The 12,142-nt window shown below is 52.1% G+C and overlaps 1 protein-coding gene across 1 annotated transcript; it reads left to right on the top strand.

Annotated features, from left to right (window-relative positions):
* The first annotated feature begins 6,749 nt into the window (after positions 1–6,749).
* Positions 6,750–7,856, top strand: LOC308187150 (olfactory receptor 14C36-like). The gene has a single exon (XM_080609303.1). The coding sequence runs from the start codon at positions 6,847–6,849 to the stop codon at positions 7,771–7,773; it is 927 nt and encodes a 308-aa protein (XP_080465429.1). The 5' UTR covers positions 6,750–6,846; the 3' UTR covers positions 7,774–7,856.
* Positions 7,857–12,142: the final 4,286 nt, after the last annotated feature.

Below are 12,142 nucleotides of genomic sequence, written 5' to 3'. Positions count from 1 at the left end.
ACCCTTCTTTGGGATCCAAACCGTCGCTCCTTTTTCTACCATGTCCTCGTCAAGCTCATGAACGATCCAACCTGACACACAGGAAGTAAGCAAAGTGGCAGGAGGCTGACACAGATGAAAAAAGAACTCCTGACCAAAATCAACGGGAGAAGGAGGCAGATAATGCTTGGAGCTTGCTGCCTCCCAGCATCAAAGGTTCGGTGATTCTGTACAGGGGAGACTCATTATGGTTTGTGTGTTTAGGGAATGGGAGGGGACGTGGGGCAAGCTCCTGGCTAGACAGAGGGTCCAAGTCCAGCTGTTGGATGGATCCATATTGCATGTGTGTCTGTAGAGGTATATGTTTTCCCAGAAAATACCCTAGAAGAGAACAAGCCCAACATCCATTCAGTTGGTCCTGGCTTTGCTTGCTTTATAGTGTCATTGTTTTTTTCAGAGATGGTTCTCATGGTAATTCTTGCCTGGGTCAGAAATTCCTCTAAATTACGTCCCTTAGTGCCTGTAGACTCGTGACACTCCTCACGCTGTTATCTTGTGAGAGTCACCACCATCAGGGTGAGCCATCTGCACCCATCCATGAACAGGTGACAAAATGGAGCTTCAGAGCATTGAGAATCTCCAGCCTTCAGCCAACAGAAACCCCCTGAAGGTGCCAAGGAGAAGTGGCCACTGCTGCACGTGGGGCAGAATACCTGCATCCATCAGGACAGGGTGGGACCTGAGCAGCTGAGGGGGGACCCTGAGGAGAAGGGGCTGGGTGCTACGAGGACACCGTAGGAGCCAGTGGGACATGCTGACAGGAAGCAGCACCTTACAGGGCTGCACTAGAGGCAGCAGGGGCCACCTAGACCACTTGGGTTATCATCCCCCTCGACTCAGTGCTGCTGTGGCTACCTGTGGAGCAGTGTGTCCTAGGGTGCATCTCCTGGTTTTGGAGGAGTACAGAGAAACTGGAGAGTGTGGAGGGGAGGTCTGCCAAGGTGGGCACAGAATCACAGAATCATCTAGTTTGGAAGAGACCTCTAAGATCACCTAGTCCAAACTCTGACCTAACACTAACAAGTCCTCCACGAAACCATATCACTAAGCTCTACATCTAAATGTCTTTTAAAGACCTCCAGGGATGGTGACTCAACCACTTCCCTGGTCAGCCCATTCCAATGCCTAACAACCCTTTCGGTAAAGAAATTCTTCCTAATATCTAACCTAAACCTCCCCTGTTGCAACTTTAGCCCATTCCCCCTCGTCCTGTCACCAGGCACATGGGAGAACAGACCAACCCCCACCTCGCTACAGCCTCCTTTAAGGTACCTGTAGAGTGTGACAAGGCCACCCCTGAGCCTCCTCTTCTCCAGACTGAACAATCCCAGCTCCCTCAGCCGCTCCTCGTAAGACTTGTTCTCCGGACCCCTCACCAGCTTTGTTACCCTTCTCTGGACACACTCAAGCACCTCCATATCCTTCTTGTAGTGAGGGTCTGTTGCGTTAAGGGGTGTAGCCGATTAACCGTTACGGGTCCGGTCGGATTCAGGATACTGAACTATCACAATCACAGATTCACCAATAAGGCATTAACCGATAGGGGTCTGGTCGCATTCAGAGCACTGAACTACCATGGTCATGGATTCACCAATAACGTATAACCGCCCTTACTCTAGCCGTGTTCAGTGAGAACTATCACAGCTAGGAACAATGAAGTTAAGTGCAATTTATTACAGCAACAGGTACACAGGTTCTTTAGATTGCCAGCAATAGTTACTGTCTGCAAAAGCAAGCTAGCATGCGTGAAATACACAGGTGCGCAGCCTGGAAATTAACGTGTTAAAAGGCACAAAGACTCTATAGAGATTTCTAAGTTTCCTCGGAGACACACTGTATAACCGAGTGTTCAAATCTCACCCAAAGGCGTTCCAGTAGGGGGGAAGAGAGGCTCAGCCCGTCGACTGATCCCAGGAGTCAGGAGGTCCTCGGGATGGTGTATGCCCTCATGATGGTATCTCCCCTGATGGTGGGATCTTCCCTTGACATCCCCTCTCTCTTAGGCCAATTTATACTATTTTCTATCTTTTAGGTGGAGCTTGAGTGACTCTAGTCAAGCATATCTTAGCTATTATTGGTGAAAAGTTTTCCTGTCTCTGTTAAAGGTATAGGCTCCGAGAAATTCAGAGCGCGTACTCAGTGAGGGGTAGTCGCACCTTGGAGGTGGGTAGCTTTTGGGATGGAGGTGTGTTTTGATATTATAATGATACTATAATGAGCAAAAGTACACTAGAGTACAGCGTTTGTCAAAACATGACAGGTCATTGACTCAGGGTAGCAAAAAGTGCAGCTTATCGGTCTCGGTGTGCACAAGAACAGTTGAGTCCCCACCTGGTCACAGAGCCTAGCCGTGGTGTCTCCACTCCACTCTGCGCTCCGTACTGTTCCTTAGAGCCAGCACACCAGGTTCCCCCAGTGCGACAGCATCTAAGCTTGGAAGCCTAGGGAATGCTCAGGTAATGCAGCTACGCCCTACCCTGAAAGCCTCTTCAATGCTGTACATTTTCTTTAAAATGTGAATGTTAGTTTTATTTTCCTAGTTACTTTAGGCAATTGCACCACAGGGTCCCAAAGCTGAACACAGTACTCGAGGTTTGGCCTCACCAGAGCAGAGTACAGGGGGACAATCACTTCCCTAGACCTGCTGGCCACACTGTTTCTTATGCAAGCCAGGATGCTGTTGGCCTTCTTGGCCACCTGAGCACACTGCTGGCTCATATTCAGCCGACTATCAACCAGTAATCCCAGGTCCTTCTCTGCCAGGCAGCTTTCTAACCACTCACCTCCCAGCCTGTAGCTCTGCTTGGGGTTGTTGTGCCCCAGGTGCAGGACCCGGCACTTGGCCTTGTTGAACTTCATGCAGTTGACCTCAGCCCATCGCTCCAGCCTATCCAGATCCTCCTGCAGAGCCTTCCTGCCCTCGAGCAGATCGACACACGCACTTAGCTTGGTGTCATCTGCAAACTTACTGAGGGTGCACTCGATCCCCTCATCCAGATCATCGATAAAGATATTGAAGAGGACTGGCCCCAGTACTGAGCCCTGGGGGACTCCACTAGTGACCGGCCTCCAACTGGATTTGACTCCATTCACCACAACTCTTTGGGCCCGGCCATCCAGCCAGTTTTTAACCCAACGAAGCGTACACCAGTCCAAGCCATGAGCAGCCAGTTTTTTGAGGAGAATGCTGTGGGAAACAGTGTCAAAAGCCTTACTGAAGTCAAGGTAGACCACGTCCACAGCCTTTCCCTCATCCACCAAGCATGTCACTTTGTCATAGAAGGAAATCAGGTTCATCAGGCAGGACCTGCCTTTCATAAACCCATGCTGACTGAGCCTGATCGCCTGGTTGCCCTGCAAGTGCCACATGATGACACTCAAGATAATCTGCTCCATGAGCTTCCCTGGCACTGAAGTCAAACTAAGAGGCCAATAGTTTCCTGGGTCTACCCTCCGGCACTTCTTGTAGACGGACATCACGTTTTCTAGCTGCCAGTCTACTGGGACCTCCCCTGATAGCCAAGACTTATGATAAATAATGGAAAGTGGCTTGGCCAGCTCTTCTGCCAGTTCTCTCAGTACCCTCGGGTGGATCCTATCCGGTCCCATTGACTTGCGTACATCTAAGTGCTGCAGCAGGTCGCCAACCATTTCCTTGTGGAAAAAGATGAAGATAAAGAGCAAGCTCCGGATCCAACTCCTGAGTCCAAAAATCCCTTTAATATGAAGTCCTCTCATCGAGGACGTATCAGATATTAAACTGATAAGAATAGATACTGCACTTGATCTTAGCCAAAAGGCCGAGAAGCACATGAGATGGACAGTTTGAGAGACCTAGGCTCCTTCGGCCCTGGGGTATGGAGGCTCCAGGCAGTAGAGAAGTACGCAGAGACTGTTTGAGGGGTGGTTTCAGATATGTAGGTGCTTTTCCTCCCAGTAGAAAAGAGCATGAGAAAGAATGAATATCACAAAATGCAGCTGCAGGCACTGAGACTGAGGTGGAAGAGAAAGGTTTATTGAAGGATGGAGGTCACCCAGAGCCCTGGCTTTGTGTTTCAGGTATTACTGAGGGCAGATGGAAAGACATCAGTCAAGGCAGGGAGGTGCTCAGGTGAGAGCAAGGTGGGGAAGCAGTGTGGATACCAAAGTCCTGCAGGGAAACAGTTGCAGACATGGGACAGCATAGGACAGCGTGTGGTGGTTATGGTCAAGTTTTTTTTGCACAGCTGAAGGTCCCCAACAGAGGGAACACCTTTGTCTGCTGATCTCTGACTCTCGTCTTTGTCAATGATGCCTATGAGGAAACAAATCATCCTTACAGCAATAGGGTCTCAATGCCTCCTCATCCCCCTCCAGGAGCTGTCCTCCTGTAGCCTTGTACTTGGCATTGCCCTTACCCACATTGCACTGACCCAGGAAGAGCCCTAAACCCCGATGGAGGGACAGGATCTCCCTTCCCAGAGGCTGGGGTCAGGGCCCAACTCTTGGACTTCATGGGACACATCAAGGTTAACAAGGCCAAGTGCCGGGTCCTGCACCTGGGGCGCAACAACCCCAAGCAGAGCTACAGGCTGGGAGATGAGTGGCTGGAAAGCTGCCTGGCCGAGAAGGACCTGGGAGTATTGGTTGATAGTCGGCTGAATATGAGCCAGCAGTGTGCCCAGGTGGCCAAGAAGGCCAACAGCATCCTGGCCTGCATAAGGAGCAGTGTGGCCAGCAGGTCTAGGGAAGTGATTGTGCCCCTGTACTCGGCTCTGGTGAGGCCGCACCTTGAGTACTGTGTTCAGTTTTGGGCCCCTCGCTACAGGAAGGACATGGACGTGCTCGAGCGAGTCCAGAGAAGGGTGACCAAGCTGGTGAGAGGTCTGGAGAACAAGTCTTACGAGGAGCGGCTGAGGGAGCTGGGCTTGTTCAGCCTGGAGAAGAGGAGGCTCAGGGGCGTCCTTATCGCTCTCTACAGTTACCTTAAAGGAGGCTGTAGAGAGGTGGGGGTTGGTCTGTTCTCCTGCGTGCCTGGTGACAGGACGAGGGGGAATGGGCGAAAGTTGCGACAGGGGAGTTTTAGGTTGGATGTTAGGAAGTACTTCTTTACCGAAAGGGTTATTAAGCATTGGAACGGGCTGCCCAGGGAGGTGGTGGAGTCACCATCCCTGGAGGTCTTTAAAAGACGTTTAGATGTAGAGCTCAGCGATATGGTTTAGTGGAGTACTTAGTGTTAGGTCGAAGGTTGGACTCGATGATCTTGAGGTCTCTTCCAACCTAGAAATCTGTGATACTGTGAAGGTTTCCTCAGCATCAGGGCCACCTTTACTTGGCCTAGGTCTCCCCATCATCACTGCCTGCACTTTTCTGTTCTAACAAGTCCATGGGGAGACTTTGTCAGTAATGTCCCTCAGTGGGACTCATTGATGCTGTGAGAGGCTTTGGTGTTTGCATCTGCGTTCTCTACTTGAGAAATGTCTTCCATTTCCTCTCAGTGTCTGAGGCTCCTGGGCTCTGCCCAAACCCACCGGGGGAGGTCAGTAAATGCCTTGGGCTGGGCCTGTGCTGCTGAGCTGTGATGGCTCGTGGGATGGAGGGAGGGAGCTCCTGGGAAGCAGGCAGCGCTGCAGAGAGACAGCTCTGCCCAGGAGCAGCTCCTCTGCAGGGCGCAGCAGGGCTGGGGGCACTGCCTGCAGCTGGCATGGGGAGAGGAGAGAAGGGGGAGAGAAGTTCAGGGCAGCCTGGGCGGGGAAGGGGAAGGCAGAGGAGAGCTCGCTGGGGAGAAATCTTCCCAGCCACCTCCCCACAGTAAGTTTCTGGGTGCAGGGCAATGCCGCTGCGCACCCTGCCAGGCTCTCCTGGAGCTGGCACATCCCTCAGCTGATGGGAGCTGTCAGGAGGATGCTCGGTGTTGGAGTTGAAGGGTACGCAGGGCCTGTGTGCTGCAGGGTCAGCATGCAGGGCCTGAGGACTCGCTTCTCTTGGGGCCAGCTGCAGGCTGTGCAGCTGGGGGTGCAGGCTGGGGTACCCAGGGCTGTGGTGCAGAGCAGGGTCCCTAATGTACCCCAGGGGCTGTGTGCCAGGGCAGGGCCCCTGCCGCCTGCAGGCTCAGCACTCAGCCTGCCTGGGGAGCTGCCCAGGGGCAGTGGGGAGAAGCTGCGGGTGGAAGGAGACCCCCCGGCAGGGCAGGGCAGGGTCCTGCTGCTGCCCAGAGCCTGCTGCCTGAGACAGGCCACTCACAGCCCCACACATCCCCAAGCTGAAGCAGAACTGCAAGGCAAGGTCTACCAGAAGGCAATGCACTTTTTAGAATCTGCTTCAGTTTCCCGCCCATGTGCTGAGGCAGAGGGATGGTAATGGAGTAGTAACATCCATATTGGATACTAAGGCTCCTTGAGCATTGCTACACGTCCGTGAGGCACCTCAGAAAATCCCTTCACAAACCTCACCCTACAGACAGTACCAACATCACCTTTGTTGTTTCTTGAGGAATTATTTGACTTTCTCCTCATGTCCTGCAAACAGGGAGATGTCCCTGGCCAGTGGACTTCTCAGATCACTCTGGGTTCCCTTTTACATGATGCTGTAGACCAGGACTGACTGCTGCAGAGCACACAGCACAGCCCCCTGCTTTGTTGTGGCACCCTCAGAGCACCAACCACAGATAAGTCAAGGAGCTGCAGAAAGCTCTTCCTGAAAGGAATGAGGCACAGATTATTGCGTGGGAAGGTGTTCTTTGAGACATGTGATGGCTTTTGGTCAGAGAAGTAATTAAATTTTGCACTGTCATTTCTTCATTTTGTCAGGCTCCCTTGCTCAGTGTAAATGTGTAACAGCAGTTCCAACAATGAGTTCCTCCTCCTGGCATTCACAGACACGCGAGAGCTACAGCTCCTGCACTTCGGGCTCTTTCTGGGCATCTACCTGGCTGCCCTCCTGGGCAACGGCCTCATCCTCACTGCCGTAGCCTGCGACCACCGCCTTCACACCCCCATGTACTTCTTCCTCCTCAACCTCGCCCTCCTCGACCTGGGCTTCATTTCCACCACTCTCCCCAAAGCCATGGCCAATGCCCTCTGGAACATGAAGACCATTTCCTATGCAGGATGTGCTGCACAGGTCTTTTTGCTAATCTTGTTCTTTTCAGCAGAATTTTCTCTTCTCACTGTCATGGCCTATGACCGCTACGTTGCCATCTGCAAGCCCCTGCACTATGGGACCCTCCTGGGCAGCAGAGCTTGTGCCACCATGGCAGCAGCTGCCTGGGGCAGTGGCTTTCTCCACGCTGTGCTGCACACTGCCAATACATTTTCATTACCTCTCAGCTGTGGCAATGCCCTGGACCAGTTCTTCTGTCAAATTCCCCAGATCCTCAAGCTCTCTTGCTCAGACTTGTACCTAAGGGAAGTTCGAATTACTATGGCTAGTGCTTTTCTACTCTGTGGGTGTTTTGTTTTGATTGTTCTGTCCTATGTGCAGATCTTCAGGGCTGTGCTGAGGATCCCCTCGCAGCAGGGACGGCACAAAGCCTTTTCCACGTGCATCCCTCACTTGACCGTGGTCTCTCTGAATTTCAGCACAGTCATGTTTGCCCACCTGAAGCCCCCCTCCATCTCTTCCCCTTCCCTGAACCTGGTGGTGGCAGTTCTGTACTTGCTGGTGCCTCCAGCAGTGAACCCCCTCATCTACAGCATGAGGAACCAGCATCTCAAGGATGCTGTGCAGAAATTGATGACTGGCAATATTTCGTAAGCAATAAACTGCCTGCCCTGTTCTGCAAATCACTCTTAAAAGTACTCATGACAAGCAAAGCTTGTCTTATGTTCTTGTGCTGATTATTTCCCCCCCAATTTTATTCTTACAAAAGTTGTCCAGAAAGAAATATAATTCTGCATTTTGTCTGTGTATTTTATCCAATTAAAGTGATTTTTTTTTTTTTTTGGTATATCTTTCCTGGGAGACCTTTTCTGCATGGGCAATGCCCGTGTGCGGAGGTGGAGAGAAAAATAGTCCCAGCCCAGCAGCACAGCCAGGGAGCACCAGCGCTGGGTCCATGCAGAGCTGCTCTCTTGCCACTGCCACCCTCTCCTTCTGAGCCCTGCTGGCGGTGTAAGGCCTGGCTGCTCCTGTAGCTTGATGCCAGAGCTGCTGTGTGGCTACGCTTGGACTGCAGGCAGGGACAGGCAGTGGGCACTTGGGTGACACAGCTGGCCTCCAGAACAGCATTTCCCTCCTGAAAGGACCATGCCTGAAGGCTCACATCTGCTTTCAGAGCTGCTGACGTCTCAGAACATGCTGAAGGAAGAAAGTCCAAAGAGGCTCCTCGCTCTGCTAGGCCAGGCACCTCTGAGCACCCCATGGCCACAGAAGAGCTGTGGGAGCTGGTCAGTGGCAGGGCCCCCACCAGCTGGCTCTGCCCCCCAGCCTGCCCACCATGGCCCTGCAGAGTGCCCCAGTCACCACAGCCCCCTCACTCTGCAGAGCAGCACCACCAGCTGGGGCTGTGGGGAGAGTGGTGAGGGGCTGCAGCAGTGGCCGGCCAGGCCAGCACAGACGTGCTCACCTGGGAAAGGCTCCCTGGGCGATGGGTTGTCTCGGGAGAAGAGAAGGGCCCTGTCCATGTGCAGAGAAGACATGGGAACAGAAACACTTTGCTGCTGCTGCCAGCAGGCACAGAGAGGAAGATGACTGGGCACAAAGACCATCAGCTATTCCTGGGGGAGTCATGAAGGCCAGTGGGGCAGACATCGTCTCCAGGTCCCTTCATCCTGAGAGAAACAACCACTGGGCAACTGCCTGAATAGCACAGAATAGTTCAGGTGGAAGGCACCTTCAGAGACCATCTAGTCCGAAGTGCAAGACCTGATTGCAGCTCTGGGATGTGCTTCCTTGAACCCCCAAGGCCCCTGTGACCATTCTTCATGCCGTGGGGCATCTCAGAGGAAGGCAGAGCAGGGTGAGGCACCGCAGGGCTGAGGTGCCTCCCAGCCTCTGGCAGTGGCTGCAGGAGCCAGAGGGACCCTGCAAGTGCTGCAGTGCACTGCCTGCGTGTGTGCAAGGCAGGGACTCATGTCTCTGAACAGCCCAGTGTGGATGAGCAGTGCACAAGGCCAGCTCAGATGTGGGCACCTCACAGAGCCCTGACATTTCTCTGTGCGGAACTCAGTAATTATCCCCAGTGTTCACATGACATTTCTGTCACCCTCCTTGCACAGGTTCATTGCAAATGCCTCTCTCTGATACATCACGCTACCTTGCCTTCTGGTCTGGTGGTGACAGCAAACTGGTGGCTGTTGGTGACAGCCAACATGGCTTCACTAAGGGCATATCGTGCCCGACAAATCTGGTGGCCTTCTACGATGGGCTTACGACATTGGTGGAGAGGGGAAGAACAACTCAGTGTCATGAATCTTGACTTGTGCAAATCATTTGACACTGTCCCACACGATATCCTTGTCTCTAAATTGGAGATACATGGATGTGATGGATGGATCACCTGGTGGGTAAGGAATTGGCTAGATGGTCACCCTCAAGGAGCTGGAGTCTACAGCTCAATGTCCAAGTGGAGATCAGTAAAGAGTAGTGTTCCTCAGGGGTCAGTATTGGGACCAGCACTGTTTAACACTTTGTCAGTGACATGGACAGTGTGATTGAGTGCAGTCACAGTGAGTATGCTGATGACACCAAGCTGGGTGGTGCAGTCAATACACTGGAGGGAAGAGATGATATGCAGATGGACCTGGACAGGCTTGAGAGATTTTCCTGTGAGAACCTCATGAGGTTCACAAAGGCCAAGTGCAAGGTCCTGCAACTGGACTGGGGCAACCCCAAGCACAAATACTGGCTGGGTGGAGAATGGCTAGAGAGCAGCTCTGAGGAAAAGGACCTGGGGTGTTGGTGGATGAGAAGCTCAACCTGTGCCGGCAATGTGAGTTTGCAGCCCAGAAAGCCAACCGTATTCTGGGCTGCATCAAAGTTTGGCCCAAAGGTTGAGGGAGGTGATTTTCTCCCTCAACTCTGTTCTCGCGAGACACCTTCTGGAGTACTGTGTTCAACTCTAGGGCCCCAAACTCAAGAAGGACATGGAAGAATTAGAAGGAGTCTAGAAGATGCCAAGAACATGATAGAGAGGCTGGGGCACCTTTTCAATGAAGACAGGCTGAGAAAGCTGGTTCTCTTCAGCCTGGAGAGACCCTATAGCAGCCTTCCAGTACCTAAAGGGGGCCTTTACATAATGTCTTAAAACTAAAAGAGGGTACTTTAAAATTAGATATAAGGAAGAAATTCTTTCCTTTGGGGGTGGTGGTCACTGGAACAGGTTGCCCAGAGAAGTTGTGGCTGACCCATCCCTTGCCCCTTCGTGGCCAGAAACCTCCTGTGCCAAACCAAGATGGAGACCCCTTCTGCAAAGCTGCTGTTTAACCTCATATTTTCTGCATGGGGCCTCCTCTGCACCACAGAGCCCAGTCTCAGCTCCCACTTTGCCACAAGCGTTCTGCATGGACACTACAGGGCCTAACTGTACCATGTCCTGCCCTGGCTATGCCATCCCGTGGGACAGGAGAGAGGATGGTGACAGCAAAGGGATGCGTTTGGGTGTGGAAAGGGGGGCCCAGTAGAGACAAGGAGTTGAGGCAGAGGTCAGGGTAAGGCAGCAAAGGCAGTACAAGTGGTGGTGTTAGTGCAGGGCCATGTTTGTGCCAGGAGCCTGAGTGGGCAGCAGCTGGCAGCAGGCAAGGGTAATACTGTAAAAGCCAGTCAAAGTAACTCTCTAAGACTCAATTTGGAGTTTTAGAAAGCATGCATTCTTCTGTTGCAGTGCTGGATACACAGGGGATCACTCCACCTAGTGTGCGTACAGAACTGTTCAAGCTATAGGGGTTATATACTATCAAAACATACATTTTAATCAGATTTCCCAAAAAAGGTTGACATATTCATACTATTTCCTGTAAGTCATTAAAATAAGTAAATGTCTCTGACACATGCACATTTGTTTTCATTGTCTTTCAGGGGTCCCTGGTGGTCATCGGTAGTCTTCCTCACTATGTTCGCTAGTTGAACCCAGTTCTTGTCCAGGCTCAAACCGTCTAAATCTTTCTTCTCTTATTCTTTCATATTAGGCATGCATACAAAGTTTAGTCAGTTACACATCCAAGAATATATGCATGGCATGAGTTCCTCACCTAATCTTCTTCTGACACATCCTCCAAGCCTGGGTCACCTTGCCCTCATTCTGAGATACAAGTCTGTAGGCTCTTATAGATAAAGCTGACTAATTAGTGACTAAAGTAACATCAGGGATACAAAATTTCTAAACTTCCTTCTATCTAACAAAACCTAGTAAAGGTTTCACCTATCTGCTAATGAAGCTTTTCAAATTTGACTCCATTGTTCTGTCAAGGGAGAGACCATTTGTCCTTTCAGCTCAGTATTGAGGGGAGGCCAGGAAGCACCTCCCAAGGTCGCTCCTGACAGTAGAGACAAGGCCGGGGCTGAGGGGAGGGGAGGGGGCTGGAAGGGCCCTGGTGGTGAGGTCCCTGCCGCTGTGTGGCCTGGTTGCCCCCCAGGAGATGTGCTGGCCAGCAGGCCTTGTGAGGTCACCCAGTGCATCACAGAGCACTGCAAGGCAGCAGTGATGGCACTGGCGAGGTGGGTGGCAGAGCCCAGACAGGGGCTGGATGTGGGTCCCCTCTGCTGCAGCCGCCTGACGGAGCGTGGCAGGAGGAGGGCAGGCAGGGCTTGTGGCTGCCGTGCTCACGGTTCCCAGTTTCTTTACATGGTTCCTAACCTGAGACTCGTCCATCAAGGGTAAGTCTTCCTTGCAGAGGACCTTGTGAAACACTGGGATTTGGTGAATTAATGTCATTCTGTCTTCCAAGGAGAAGAGAGCCTCTCTTTCCCATCTTCTGATGCTCTGCATCAGAGTCAGAACAGCTCCATACATCACAGCAGGCTTGGACTGGACTGCAGGAAGAGCAACTTGGAGGAAAAGAGCCTGGGCACAACTAGGGATGCCATATGAGCCGGCAGTGCTAAACACAGATATCGTCATGTCCACACTGGGCTGCACTAGGAGGAGTGTGACCACCCGGGCAAGGAACTTATCATCTTCCATGAC

The sequence above is a fragment of the Anser brachyrhynchus genome, assembly GCF_964034855.1.
Source record: "Anser brachyrhynchus genome assembly, contig: SCAFFOLD_145, whole genome shotgun sequence".
In the NCBI taxonomy this organism is placed as follows: domain Eukaryota; kingdom Metazoa; phylum Chordata; class Aves; order Anseriformes; family Anatidae; genus Anser; species Anser brachyrhynchus.
The sequence above is the reverse complement of the archived record's forward strand: the minus strand, read 5'-3'. Positions and strand labels throughout refer to the sequence as shown.